A 15,419-nucleotide genomic window follows, 5' to 3' on the forward strand; every position below is an offset into this window, starting at 1 on the left:
TTGCTCTTTCTTTGACTGTCACAGGAAGGAATTACACTTTTTCATATCTTTTTAAGATCACTGTAATTATTGCAACCCAATATTATGGTGAAAAGTCTCTCAGACCCACTTCTTCGTACACTGTTTTACAGCTGAGTAATATCTAAGATAGTTCTTGATTTTAAAAATATTTTTTAAAATGCAACAGTTCAATACTCAGCAGATGAAGAAGATATTAAGTTCCCCTTTAGAAAAACGCATGTTGTACTTAAATATATCCTCACACAAAAGAAGTGAGGTTAGAATTCCAGCATTGGGATAACACTAAGACTAGAGAAACCAAGTTCTGAACAGGAACTCACAGAGACTTCACATCATGAAGAAAACAGAGAGCACATGTTGTGCAGTGCTACACAAAGGTAAACAGAAACGAAACACAGCTAAACAAAAAACAGAATCGAGCTGATCCTTCACAGAAACAGCAGATGAGTATACACTGCTGCAAAGAGTGTGCACAGACACGGAGTAACACACCTGAGTAAGATCATGAGCAGGCCAGGACACACATTTATGTCTAATGCTTCCTACAGCGCAGTCCCACTAATGGTATTTAGTGCAAATACACATCTTTCTCCAGGTCTGTAGATACATCCCTAAATCTCCTTTATTTCATCAAATTTCAGCCTTGTCCTTCCAAAAATACTCCCATAAAACTCCAATTTTTGTTGTAGCTACAGGATGTCTGTTTTTCAGATTCTTCAGTACATGTCAGCATTCTGGTATGCTCCTGTAGTGGATGCCTAGTCCCTCCTCCTGCCAAGCTCAGATCTTCAGACTTATCTTCACGTTGTATTTTTAGCACACACTGGTAACACAGTTCGTACGCATTTTAAGTGTTACAGGTTTATAAATAGTGTCCCATATATTTCAGGCAATGAGTTTGTTACTCTAAAATATGCCAATAACGACGACTTATATGGGAGGAGGTCAACCAATTCTTTGGCAGGCTGGAGGCATTACATAAGCAAAATGAACTACCAGTAAAACAGATTTATCCATCTAATTAAGCTCTGTTCCACTGAAAAAAATCCTGTCAAATAAGGTAACTATAGATCTTCTACTGTGATGGAATTCAGCGTGGACAAAATTAGGGGATAACTAAAATTCAATTACACTATGCTCTCTCAACTGTGTTATGTTGTCTTCCAGGATCTGACCTGTTAGAATGAAGCTTCTATTTCATTTATTTGCCTTTGCTGTCATCATACCCTCCACATTTTGTGGAGTCAAGGACTTCACTGAGCATTTTGAAAGCCTTAAAGATGCACAGCCACATGAAAATGGGACCTATGATATGCCAAACTTACCACCCGAGTTCCACAGAGAAAACACTATCACTAATGACTTGATTCCTGAAGAGGAGGAGGAAGAGGACTATCTAGATCTTGACAAGATTTTGGGTGAAGATGACTACAGTGATATTATTGATGCTGGCCCATACATGGTTTCTGAAATCCAGCAAGGAAATATTCTTGAACTATTCCAAGGCAAAACCAGAATTCAGCGCCTCAATATCCTCAATGCAAACTTTGGCTTCAACCTCTACCGCAGTGTGGCAGACAAAGCCAACTCTTCAGATAATATTCTCATGGCTCCTGTTGGCATTTCCACTGCAATGGCTATGATTTCTCTGGGTCTGAAGGGCCAGACTCATCAGGAAGTGTTATCTGCTCTCGGCTTTCAAGATTTCATTAATGCCAGCACCAAATATGAGCTCATGACTGTTCATAATCTCTTCCGCAAACTCACTCATCGGCTATTCAGGCGCAATTTTGGTTATACACTGAGGTCTGTCAATGACCTTTATATTCAGAAGGACTTTTCTATTTTAAATGATTTCAGAAACAATATGAAAACATACTACTTTGCTGATGCCCAACCAGCTGATTTTTCAGATCCTAACTTCATAACTAAAACCAATGAACGGATCTTGAAGTTGACCAAAGGATTAATAAAGGAAGCTCTTGTGAACGTAAATCCTACAACACTGATGATGATTCTTAACTGTCTTTACTTTAAAGGTAAGAATCCGTTATTTCAATCTTAGCAATGGATTTTCTCAGTTTGCAATTCACTGTATACCTTATTAGAAACCCCAGACTGAACTTAAATTTAGTCTACAAAAAAGCCTATTGCCTCTCTCACTAAGAATTTCTATTACTAGTCCATTTTTTGCATGTTTCTTGTAGCACAATGATGTTCCAGTCATACCCGGCGTTAGTGGGTATTGTAGAAATACAGCAAATGCTTATTACATCCAAAACATCATAATTTAAAAGTGAGACTAAAAAACAATATATGAATGCAGAATAGCTTGAGAAAGCATAAGCTTCGTACAAGTCTTAGTGACATACTACTTCATGTCCAAGTTATTAGTCACATTCGGTCCTGCTTCGAATTATTTGCTTCACTGAAATGGTGCAGGTTGATCTCAGTTAAAAACCTTAACATTTCAGAAGTATTCAGCACTCACAGGAATGATGAGAAAGAATTTCAGCTTAAAGTATGTATTATTTATATGATCAGAGCATGATACTTGTCAACAAGCCTGTACATGGGACTGAAGAGAAGAACCAAAATAGTATTCTTCTAGAACTCAAGCCAGGGAAGTGGTTGAGTCACCATCCCTGGAGGTATTTAAAAGAAGTGTAGATGGGGTGCTTTGGGACATGGCTTAGTGGTGGCAGCGTTAGGTTTATGGTTGGACTCCATGATCTTAAAGGTCTCTTCCAACCAAAACAATGCTATGACTCTATAAGAACAAATGTCTTCACTACTTGGAATATTTCAGTTAATCCAGTATGAACTGTTTACTGATACAGGCTCCTACATTTTTCACCGTGAGTTGAATAGTTAAAGAGGCCTGAAGTAAAGACTGTACAATATATTCTTATTTTCAATTTCTTTACATTTAAACTATGTGTCTGTGGTCAGCTTTTCAACACTGGTTATCTGCCTCAGGTTGAAAGTTTGGTCATTTTTAAACAAACTTTTAAAATGGTATTAAACAAGCAAAAGGTGGGAGGGGGTCAATGGAAGAGGAACTAAGGGAAAAAAGGAGATCTGTTAGTGACTGATTAAGATGAAAATCACATGAAGGTGACTTAAAACACTGGTAAAGAAAGACAGATCAGCACAAAAGGCTAACAATGTTTGGAAGTACAACATACTCCAGTCTACAACTTTTAATGAGTTTCTTTTTTCCAATTATGTCTCTGCTTACAGCAAACAAATGCTCAAGGGCTCTCTTACACCTTTCTTACAGGAAATTACAGGAACACCATTCCTGTAAGTTTACAAAACATACCTTTTCCCACGTGCTTGCAAGGCATTACTTCGTTGAATAATGCCACTTGCCTCTTTAGAAGATCTAAAGCAGACATTAGCGTAAGATCCAAATAATCCCTTATTCTGAAGTACCATCCAAAATGGAATTATTTGTATCCTTAAGTACATCTCTGACGATCGTATCACACTATATACAGGGCTTTACTGATGGTCCATCAGACCATCCCAAGAAAAGGATTTACACAAAGTGAAACAGATACATTATTTTTGCAAAATTTGGTCAAATTTAAAGTATCTTTTTATTTTACTCTGAAGTTACTAAATATTTGTGCTATCTCAAAATAACAAAAACACAAAAATTTTTAAACAGCTTTAGTGTTGGATCTTTTGAGTCATCAAGATCAGAAAGACACTTGGCTTTTTATTCTCCCCATAGAGCCCCGTTAGTGCAAATTGCCTTGGCGCTGTCTGCTGAAGGCTGTAATTTCTAACCCTCAAAACCAAAAAGATCAGTTCTATATTGCTGTCTTACATTCCTTCATCTTAAAGCAACAGTTTCCTGGTAATTCTATTTCAAATGGAACCAAACTTTTTAAAAGCAAGTTCTGCTCCTGAGTTTCCTAGTTTCTCCACTAGTCCTTCTAAACATGCTAAATTTTGTCCACATCTTTCCATTTACAATATTTACACTGTCTGCATCGTTGCAGACAAGCTCTGTTAAGCTCTCAGAGCTAAGAAACCCATGAGTACTCTCAGCTATACAGAGATGATCAGTACAAGTAATGGGATACTTGCCAAACACCATGAACTCTCAAGCTTCATTTATATTAAATACCATGAAAAAACTATTGGAAACTGTTCATAAGAATAAGAAGCAAGTTTTATCTTGTAGAGGTGTCCAGTCTACCTCTATCTGAGATCTAGCCTTCATTCTGCAGAGGTTTGAACAAACATTTATGAGCTTCCTATCAAGTAGGAGCTGGTTATTTTGGCCATGGAAGATCACAGCAGCTTTTGATAACTGACAATTTTTGACAGATCCAAAATTGTTTCTATGAGACTCTAGTTATGAATGCAAAAGAGAAGTCAATCAGCAGAGACAACATCTGCCACCACAGATGGATCCAAAAGACATCTTGGTGGGAAGATTCAGAACAGGGTCACAAAACTCAGTACAGTGCTAACTGGTCTCAGTCGAGCCCAGAAGACCACATGCCTCTGGCTAGAAAACAGCATTTTACCCCAAGACAAACACATATGCAAAACTGAATTCAAAACAACGTTCCCTCTTTTACTAGGAAGAGCTGATAAATGTCCCCTGTTCCTCAGGTGACAACAGTACTGCTGAAGCTCCCCCGACTTGCAGCAGCTTCATGTCTTTAGCTAGCTTGAGTCCTACGCCTGTGAATTCTGCTCCCTTAAGAACAGCCAGATGTTGTTTTTTCCTGAGAAGTGAGACAATTTGTTTGGGAATAGCATAATCCATTTTATATCCTACTCCCTTCAGAATATTAACTACAGTCTGATCACTTCTCAAACTGCTCCCCATCAGCCCAACATATGAAGAAACTATTGGAATGAAAGCAGGACTTAAGGTTTTTTTTTTTGTGAGTTCACAGTCAGTTTGGCAAAGTCAGATTAAAGATCTCGGAATCACTTGCAACTTGTTAAAAAAGGTTAGTGATTAATGCTAAATTTGTAGTGTCTCCACACAGTCACAGCCACACTCCCCATGCACTTGCTTGCCAACAGTGACCTAAAATCCCAAGTTTTAACAGGAAATACCAGTAACCCTATTTCCACTATAAAATTCCAGCTTTGTCTGCCCATTAAGAAAAAAAAAATAATGTTTTTTCCAGAGCTTCAGTTCTGAAAAAGAGATCAACAGGAACACCGCTTTTAAAAAGTACCTTCTTTTACACAGTTGATAAATATTTGGGGTACCCAAAGAATCTTCACATAGAAAGATTCAAAACCTGATGGTGAAGCTTTCTGGGCTTCAAAACATGTTGAACTGTATTCTTTTGAGCACAAACCTGTCAGACAACAGGTGTGCCAAAATCACAATAAACTGGTCCTGAAATTAAGCAGTCAAGACCCAAATGCTTCAGGATGTCTCAACACAGAAAGTTAACTAGCTTGAATCACCTAAGTCACCGTGGTGCCTTCAGCATAATATATCTTTTATCCAAAATGAAAACAGTCATTACTTAGCTTGATGTTTCTGATGCTCAAAACAGTCTGGTTTCAAGTATCAGATCTCTCAGAAAATGTATCTGTGTCACTTGTCTCACTAGGGGCAAACCCTGTCAATATTTTGCATCTGTTTAAACTTTGTCATTTCTAGGTTCCCTGTAGAAAAAAAAATAGCACATACCAAGCCCTTTCAGATCTCCAGTTTGGTTTTACCTGCTTTTGCAATTCAGAACATTCAAATGACACAAACGTTAAGTTAGAATGAAAGCCAGCAATTTTAAAGTCACTTTAAAACTTGTCTTCTTAGTCAGGCTTAATTGAAATCAACTATCTCCCACTGTAATTCCCAATTCACACGAACTAAAACTTGATGCAAACTGCTATTCTGGGAATATTTTATTAAACAAGGATCTTGGATTTTTTTTTGTTGTTTACCTGTCTTCTGCATTGTATTAACAGGAACTTGGGAGAATAAGTTTCCAGTGGAAATGACAATGAAGAGAAGTTTCCGACTGAACGAGAAGCAAACAATAAAGGTTCCTATGATGCAGACTAAAGGGAACTTCCTAGCTGCTGCAGACCCGGAGCTAGACTGCGGTGTGATCCAGCTCCCCTTTGTGGGGAACATCAGTATGCTGATTGTACTTCCACACAAACTCTCTGGCATGAAAGCCCTAGAAAAGCAGATAACACCTCAAGTGGTGGAAAAATGGCAGAAGAGCATGACAAACAGGTATCTGCTGAAAAAGTACACCTTGTTAAAGTCTTAATGTATTTTCTTAATGAGATTGATAAGGGTAAGTAAAAAGCACAGAAAATAACATATGATATTTTGATTAAAAATATTAAATCTAAATAAAAACCCCGAAAACATGGATTTATTGAATTAAAAATCAGGACCAGTGATCTCTCAAAATTTAAATGTCATCAAGAAATCAAGGATGACTGATATGGAAAATTCTAACAGAGTTCCAAAATTCTTTCTATCAAGTACTTAAAGTTGTACATTTCAAGAAAAAGTTCTTATTGATAAAGTTTACAATGAGGAGGAAAAACAGGCATATGATGATAACAGGTTATTTGTGCAGAATAATCTTGATCATGTAGACTGCAGCTTATGTTCATTTCAGCACTATGCATTTCAACATATCTGTTGTGTGAAGACACACACTCAGCAATCAACAATGGACACCACAATTACGGAGAGAAAAAATTATACAGTCTCTCTTGTGCAAGATGGCAGATAAGGTGGTATCTGTCTTCAGACTTGGTAAAAAGATTAAAACCAGCTGATTTGATGTGCTATTTGAGAAGCCATCCTATTTCTATTGTATACAATAAGTGACAAATCTCCAGTTTTGTACTCAAGGAAATCAGTTCAACATTTCTTACAACCATATCCAACCATGAACCGAACTGCTCAAAGCCATATAAGTTATACATGTCATTAATGTAAATCATCATAAGTGAAATATTAAACTGACAAACTAACAGTTTTGGGAGGGGAATATTTTTTTTTTAAACATAGCCTACATATAATGATGTCCAAGTTTTGAAAGTAAAAGTATAGCAAATTGTCCTTTATATTTCTGTGTCTTGTTTGCTGAAGACAGCAAAAAAACCCCAAACCACAACAGATACATATTTGCATGACTCCTTTGCTTTACCTATCTCCTCGATGATTTTTCATTTTTGTTTTTATTTTTACCAGAACAAGAGAAGTGGTTCTGCCTAAATTTAAGCTGGAGAAGAGTTACAACTTAATTGGTTATCTGAGATCCATGGGAATAGAACAACTGTTCAATGAAAAAGGAGACTACTCTGGTATATCAGATGAGAAAGTCACCATTGACAGGGTATTTACTCCTCTTTTTGGTTCATTTCTGATTAAACTGTACCACCTGAAAACATGACAACGCAGTAAAAATAATTCACAGTGAGCTAAAATAATTTCTTTTTTTCATTTTTCCTGGAGGATATGGGAGGGATGTGGGTTTCTCTGCATGTCCTTGTCCACTCATATAATGAGGGATATGTCTAATCAGATGTCAAAGGCACTAAAAGTGTTCTGGTCAGTCAGGAACAGGCTTATTCACAAACCAAAACCCAAGGATTGCTGCCACATAGGAGTTACCAGCAAGAATGTTACACAGGAGCCATGGGCAGGACATGGAGAGGGAGCAGGCTGTGAGCACATCATCTGAATATACTGATGAGATCCTCAATTTTTTTGTTGTTTATTTTCCTTTTTTGTTTGTTTAAACAGTTCAATCATCAAGGCACAATAACTGTGAATGAGGAGGGCACAGAGGCCGGAGCAATAACCAACGTCGGGTTCATGCCTCTTTCGACTCAGATTCGCTTTATTGTCGACCGCCCCTTTTTGTTTCTGATCTATGAACATCGTACCAGTTGCCTTCTGTTCATGGGTAGAGTTGTCAACCCAGCCAAGTCTTAAAAGCAGAGAAGACCTCCAACACGTCGTTATACACGGGTTGTATAATTACATGTTAATATACCAGTATCATAGAGGAAATTTTATTGTCTTAGCTAATACAAAAGTCACTGGTATCAAAAGAAAATATATTATCTACAGGTAGTTTCACATGAATGGACTCATAGCAGTAGATAATTTGACTGCAATTTAAAATGGTTAGTGCCATGTATCAATGTGTATTAAAAAAAAAATAAATCACAAAGTAACTTACACTTTGTGTTCTACTTCGGTTTATAAAATGTAATCAATAAAATTTTTAGACTATCTGGATTCTTGAAGTTTAGCTCTAAATTTGTGCTAGCATGTCTATTTATAATAAATAGGAATAAGGAAATCCTGAATATCTGACCAGCCTCAGAAACCTAAGTCTCTCCTGGGTATTTTACGTATTCTAACTTGAAAAAGAGTAGTTGTCTACATTCAACATGCATCATTCAACATTCAGTAGACTGATACACACGAGGAACTTTATGGACCACTGTATCAAATAAGAGGAGATAAAAATGCCTTGGAGGAATGAATACTAAGGGATCCACTACTTTTCCCCTACCTGACTTGTATCATTTCAATGCAGTTCTCTGATCTTAATTGGTACAAGTGGTATCAGAATTAAGCCAAGAAGGTAAATTATAAAAAGATCCTCAGAAGAGCTTTTATAGTGAAAGCAGCTAGCAAAATGCTCTTTTCACTGGCTCAGTATCACCTAATCCTCACTACAAAAAAAGAGTGATTTATAGAAATAACATTGTTAAGAATTCAAGTACACTCTCCATACTTGATTTAATAGACAAAACCTTTCAGGTTAAACTAAGACTGTAAACTTTTTGAATCTGAAGACGTGAATTCTGTACAAGTCTGTTTCACATCTGGAGAAGAGAAAAATTTACCTGTGCTCTGCAGCATATTACTACCTACACAGTACAGAGTTGCACCTTACATTCAAGTTATTAAAGCCAATGAACATACTCACTTTGGCATATCTTCCATTGCATGATGCCTTTTAAAAAACATGCCTCACAACTGACTGAAGGTATTTTAATTATTAATTGCTGTATCAAATATTTTAGCCATCTAAATATAGTCATATTATAAATTCGTCTTATGTTAGCAAAAATATGCAAATTAAGCTGAGCCAAGAGTTATTTTAAGGATTAGGAATTATCTTTAAAAGGGTTTTCCAATATTAACTTCTTGATTTCATTTTGCTTTTATATACTGCTATTTGTAATTCTGCATCTGTGACAATTCTTTACCCCACACACAAAGCTTTTTAACATGACAGCCAGTGAAATATCAGTATTAGATGATGAAGAGCCGATATCGAATAGGAAGCTCTGATGTTTCTCTCTATTCCTGTCTGACATTGTGCTTACTTGTAAAGCCCACCATGTGGGGGAAAACTTTCAGTACTGAAGGTGCACAACAGAAATAATTAACATTCATACACACATTTTATTGTTTTACCTATATTCACAAAGAACAGCATATTCAAAATTAAAATATTCATGTCCTAGATTTAAGTTCTTTATCGATGATTAAATGAGCTGGAGCATCTGAAATATGGGGTTTTTGAGACCTAAGTAACATGAATTATTCAAGGAAAAGAGGTCATGCAGAAAAGCAAATCAGCTACCGCTCAAAACTCATGATCTTCATACATTGTGCAAGAAAGTCAAATATTTGCTTCAACAACCATAATGTAACCATTAACTCTTGCTTCAGGTTCTGGCACTATCTGACTCCATTTAAAGGTCACATCGGTTAAGAAAAATGCAGTTATCACCAGTTATTCTGAACAAATATATCATCAATGAAAATCTGAAACAGAAAAGTACTTCCACAACTTTTACATTAAGTTTCTAACAGCACTAATCTTCTCTCAATATGCAAGGAATGATCCTGCTTTCACTCAAATCAGTGCTAGCATTAATGACAACTGAAAAATATTACCCATTAGCACCTATGTCTCAACACACAACTAGCTAGCTCATGCAAAAACTGAGCAGCTATTGAATAACAGCCATTCAAGACACAGATAAACACACCTCTCTAAAGCTAGGATCTGGCCCTTGTGATCGCTGGTGAATTCAGGAAGAGCTTATGTTGGCAACTGACTGAAGAGACAAGGGAAGGAAAGGAGCAGTTCTTTGATCTTTAACAAGTACTGATTATAGGCTCTTCTCTTCAAAAAGTTTCACTAAAGAGTTTAGTGAGGGCAGACTATGAAATGAATGATTTTTTTTTTCTGCTTGTTAATGGATGTGCAGTATGAGCAAGTTAAAGTAAGCATGCCTGCTACAAGTATGTAATACATTTTCTCCTTTTGTCCCACTAGCTGTGCAGGAAAAGTTCCACAGAAGAATTCAACAGGAAGGGAGAAAGTAACCTGATAGTTTTTTGTCCTCCAGTAAGTTTAAGTTTGTCTATGGATATTTTAGACATGATGTTTGTTGTAGAAGCTACAGCAATTAGGCAACTAATGCTTCTGACTTGGAAATCCAGCTTGGACCTATCAAATTTTCTGTTGGACATCTAGAATGGTTCCACACCAATTTTTGACTGAATTAGTAGCTATATTTTGTTAAAAGATGTTCTTCCCCCATAAAAAGTTGTCATCCGAGACCAAAACCAGATATACACCAAAATAAATCAGTCTGGAATAGACATCAGTGTCCTTGCTCATTTCCTAAAATGCTTTTAGTATGAAAGCCAATTCTCATTTCAGAAGACACAGGACACTTCCTCCCCTTCCTCCCTCCTATCTCAACATTTTTTTTTTTCCTTTTAAGAAGCAGAATCCACTGTGCTGCCAAATTAAGATTTATTTTTAATTCTGTTTCTATTAACTTTTATTTTTCACTTTTCTCCTCAGGCCACAGACACGTGCTGTTTATTACACCATATGCCAAACACTATTAAAAGAAATACCCCCTGTAGCTCATGAATCTCTTGAATTCATGACTAGGAACAACTTAACTCTCAGTCACAAAAGATTAATTATTTTAAGAGATATGTGATTATGAAACAAATGTTTTTCCCCTCTTAGAGCAAGAAATAATATTTTATAATACTACTATATTTCGCTCGGATGCTTACTTCTGCAGTAGAAGTTAATCAAACCATTTGACCACAAAATAGCACCAGTATTTGATATATGTGAGAAAAATCATTCTGTTTGCAACAACCCGATCATTGGATACTCACCACAGCAATAACAGGAATAAGCACACCCAGATTTCCTGCACTACTGGAGGCCTGGAAAAGAAAGAGGAGGTTATCAAAACATATACAAAGGCATTTCTAAAATACCAGCTAAAAGACATATTTCAAGGATCAAACGTTCCTATTGTCTATGCAAATGAAAATATGAATTGCAAGTTACAACTCTCCTTTCTTGCAAACAGATGCACACAAGGCAGACAAGAGCGTAACCCAGAAATCCACAGGACTGGGCACACTCAGGAGTCCTTCAACAAAGCTTTTCAGGTGGTTCCTCACAGACTACTGAAGGGATGTTTTCCCCTTTCAGTACAGGGTCTTCTGCATTTGGAAGTCAGATATTAAGCCTTGAGCTAAAGTGGGGGAAATATTCACTGATACCACTTCTACTCCGATGTCCATCAACTGCAAGAAAAATGCTCACATTAAATAGGTGGCCATAGACAAGTGTCAAATGTTTACTGCATGTCTAATTTTACTACCAAGTGAAGCCAAAAACACGTCTGTAAAAAGACACCATTTTCAAGAACTCAGTTGAGCAAGGTGAGCAGTCTTTTCCATTGACATAGAAGAAGTGGAAGAAAAACACCTATTTCCTTTGACTTTTAGGACTTATTTAATTGCACTCTATACAAGTGTGTTTGCTCTTGGCCAAATACAGTGTTTAATAACTGAAAACATCTGATAGCCCAGATACCATGCTCAGAGGCATGACCTCTCTAAAGTCCTTCCCTACCTCCCATATCCCTCCACCTTAGATGTGAGAGACAGAGAACTCGCCAGCTTCCTCCTTACAAAGAGAGACCAGGTACAGACACTGCTGGTTCCACAGGGAGGAGGCAAGGCAAACATGCTAACAGGGCACAGCTTTGCATCAAGTGGAATAAATGAAAAGGAAGCCATTTAAAAAAAAAAGAAAGAAAGAAGTTGGGGAGAAGTCAAATAGTCTTCAGATGAAAAAATAATGATACAACACAACTAAAACACATTTTAGTTATCTTACCCAGACTGTCCAAGATAAAGCAAAACAAAAGAGAGACCCTTACATTTTTTTGAAGGGAGTAAAAGAAAACCACTCAAGTCACTCTAAGGGGTAGGAATGACTAGAAAAAGTCACTTTTTTTTTTTTTTTTTGCTAGAATCAGGACTGCACATAACAAACTGCTGCAGAGTCAAAGTAGAGATGCAAGCTAACTGAAATAGCCAGAAACAAGCATATGACATCAACAGATAGAGCTATAGAAAACTCCCTTTTCTACTAGCATTTTTATTACAAAAATGGAGTATCAGCCTCTTTATAATAACATATGACACTGAGAATAAAGAAGATGCAATGACTTCCATCCCTGGGCATACTCAGGGGACATTTAAGTTAACAATCAGCAACAGCAAATAAAAAATTATTTTTCTTCCCCTCACAAAAGCCACTTCTGCATGGTTAAAAAATCTGGTTTAAAACAGAACAAATTATCCACGGAAGTATTTTAATGGCTAGCAAGCAAATTTAAGTCCAAGAAAATGTTTGCTGAGAAGTAGAGGACCTAGGCAAACTATCTGACAACTATCAAGGAAAAATATTGCTTTTATTTGGAAGCACAGGATGTGCAGTGTTTTACCTACTTTATTTCTTCTTGAAAATGAAGTGACTCAGTCTTCAGAATACCTTTCATAACTTTTACTCTACATTGAGTAAAGAGTGTTCTAGTAAAAACTGCTACCATAAAGAGGAAACACTGCCTCCTAGCTCAAATCATGTTGAATCAATCACATATTTTTCTGTTTGCAGGCAGCTTGTCTCCCATAGTGATTTCAAAACTAAAACAGTGGAAAAATATGCTTGAAAGGAGGAGGTGGAACCTAATTTAGAAGTGTCATTTTAGAGCAATGTTTACAAGCTGGTTTTTACCATTTCAGCTCACTTGTCTGTGGTTAAAACAATCTATGAAACCCGTGGAGAGAGATTTTTTCCACCACAGGCTTCAGAGAAAGCAGATTCTAGACATGTCCTAGTTCTCTTTTAAGAGAGGAGTTAGCATCTCTGATTAAATCCAGTCTACCTTCAAAGCAAACAGATTCAGTTCAGAGGGATTTACCTAGAGAGTTTACCCATCCCGTAGAAGGATAAAGAAAGAACTTAGTACTATTAAAATTTAGCACACACAGGATGGAGAAAAATATGTGAAAAGAAAAAAAACACATTGTCCCCCTTAGTACTAGGAAAATATGTCTATCTCAAAATGAAGTGTTACCTATCTGCCCTAAAAAGTAGGTAACAGCTCTCAACCACACCTCCGAGAAAACCTTAACTTTCCATTATGAACACATTTGAACTATTAAAACATAAAGTTGTATATTTTGTATATAAAATTCATTTTTAGGCTTAAGGAAGCGAGATTTTTTTCTGTGTGTGGATTTGGTTCAAAAAACATACAGAAGACTATGTTTAGTAGTGCCATCCATGCAAATACTTTAATGCATACAATTAAAAACCAGTGAATATCTGACCTTCAGTGCCGGTCCTTTTTCACTTGCTCTCTCACTAGCTCTCTTCCCTTCTAGCCCAAGCTGAACAAACAGCTCCAGCAAGTTCATCAGTAGTTCATCCACAAGGTGTTCTCCTTGAATGTTAGCAGCGATGTTAGCTAGGGCATTAATGACCGCTAAAGAACAGTGTCTGAGAAGAAAGAACAGCAATTCCTCAAAGTTTTATATTTTCAGTACTTTCTGCACAATGCTGATAGTAACTCTTGTAATAAGTCTGCTGATATTTTTTCACACAAGAGGTATTTTTTTTTGGGGGGGGGGGGGGTGGAGTCATTTTTGTTGTTATGAATAGTAGCACATCACTTCACCAAGAATTGAAGTGCAATCAGTATTTAAGTGAAAAACTATTTGTAAACTTTCATTTATGATGCTGTTATGGCCAAAATTACTTTCACAGAATCATAGTGGTTGGAAAAGACCTTTAAGATCATCCTGTAGCAGATGTGGCTACAGGCAGAAAGCAGCAAGTGCCTGTGTTTCTGGACTGGGAAAGCTCTTGAGCAGAAAAATCAGAACTACTATCAGTTGTTGTTAAAGCTGAGATTGTACTGGGTCAGACAGTATGTTAAAACACACTGACAGGAACAGCCCTTACATTAAAAAATACCAGCCTACTCCAACTATCAACAAAGGCAGTGGTAATCTTCAATTATAACAGGGATTAAAATGGATATTTACATACTAAGAATTAAATTCTTAGTAATTTGCATTTAATCCCTAACAAGTACTGGGACTATATTTTAAAAAACCAAACAAAACACACATACAAAACCCAGTGGAATTTCATTAGCTTTTCTAGGCTGAGAGATTAACTACTCTAGTTACAGATAACGTATAAGTCATCAATGTAAATTACCATTTACAAACATTAGATCCTTACAGAGGGGAAAAAAAAAAATCAATATTATCTGTAGTGAAAAATATTTTTAGGAATCTACATTATGAAATGCTACTATTTTAAAACTAAGATACTTCTCTCTAACATCACAGAAAAAAGAACAGTACTATTTATAATCTTGTTATAACCTGGAAAAAAGTGAAAATCTCCAATGTAGCATAAAGGATATTTGATATAATATTCATACATTTAAGGGAAACAGCCAAGTGTTACCTGTATCCATGATCCTTATAGTCTTTTGTGGCAGAGTAAACAACTGAGCTTGCTTTAACACTGATTTGTTGAAATAGATTCCACACCTCCTGGTAAATATATTGCTAAAAAAAAACCAAAACCAAAACCAACAAATTATTAAGTAGAGCTCATTGAATACAAATTCTCTAACGAAACAGAGACATGAGGATTGTACAAGCTCATAGCTGGGGTGAAGAAAAGAAAAACCTTAAAAAACTTCTACAAATGTAGTTTCTAAAATACATTTCCTTTTAACTAAAGGGATCATGAACTATCACTCTCTTGGTCAGTTCTTTCCTTACATTTCCAGTGATGACCAAGCAGCCCAGTTGATCAATGATGAGTACATCAAGATGAGAAGGTGGCTGGCAAAACTTCTGCTGTAAGATCTGTAGGATGGGTTCCATCATTTTTGGGGTGTCCCTCAGTGCCACTGCAATGTGCCCTAGAGCACGAATTGTGTGGTCAGGAATCAAATGAGCTTCCCTGTTACAAAAACAAACA

General features: G+C 36.6%; 2 protein-coding genes across 3 annotated transcripts in view; one reads left to right on the forward strand and one right to left on the reverse strand.

The window, feature by feature from the left end:
* Nucleotides 1–15,419, reverse strand: part of PI4KA (phosphatidylinositol 4-kinase alpha) — a 58,933-nt gene that overhangs the window by 30,268 nt on the left and 13,246 nt on the right. For both annotated transcript variants that reach the window (XM_010171730.1, XM_010171731.1), the window contains exons 15-18: nt 15,218–15,401; nt 14,895–14,998; nt 13,745–13,913; nt 11,225–11,275 (exon numbers count right to left, since the gene is read on the reverse strand). In XM_010171730.1, the coding sequence (XP_010170032.1) occupies nt 11,225–11,275; nt 13,745–13,913; nt 14,895–14,998; nt 15,218–15,401 (508 nt within the window). The remainder of the gene's footprint in view (nt 1–11,224; nt 11,276–13,744; nt 13,914–14,894; nt 14,999–15,217; nt 15,402–15,419) is intronic.
* On the forward strand, nt 1,205–8,290 carry SERPIND1 (serpin family D member 1). The gene is made up of 4 exons (XM_010171729.1): nt 1,205–2,060; nt 5,983–6,256; nt 7,235–7,379; nt 7,790–8,290. The coding sequence occupies exons 1-4, from the start codon at nt 1,205–1,207 to the stop codon at nt 7,979–7,981; spliced, it is 1,467 nt and encodes a 488-aa protein (XP_010170031.1). The 3' UTR covers nt 7,982–8,290.

The sequence above is a fragment of the Antrostomus carolinensis genome, unplaced genomic scaffold (assembly GCF_000700745.2).
Source record: "Antrostomus carolinensis isolate BGI_N321 unplaced genomic scaffold, ASM70074v2 scaffold18837, whole genome shotgun sequence".
In the NCBI taxonomy this organism is placed as follows: domain Eukaryota; kingdom Metazoa; phylum Chordata; class Aves; order Caprimulgiformes; family Caprimulgidae; genus Antrostomus; species Antrostomus carolinensis.

What these genes read in the sequence shown, in the direction of transcription:
- SERPIND1 (XM_010171729.1), top strand. Translation starts at nt 1,205, where the DNA reads ATGAAGCTTCTATTTCATTTATTTGCCTTTGCTGTCATCATACCCTCC. An exon ending in CAGAAGAGCATGACAAACAG is followed by an intron (nt 6,257 to 7,234) that starts GTATCTGCTGAA and finishes TATTTTTACCAG; the next exon opens with AACAAGAGAAGTGGTTCTGC. An exon ending in AGAAAGTCACCATTGACAGG is followed by an intron (nt 7,380 to 7,789) that starts GTATTTACTCCT and finishes TTGTTTAAACAG; the next exon opens with TTCAATCATCAAGGCACAAT.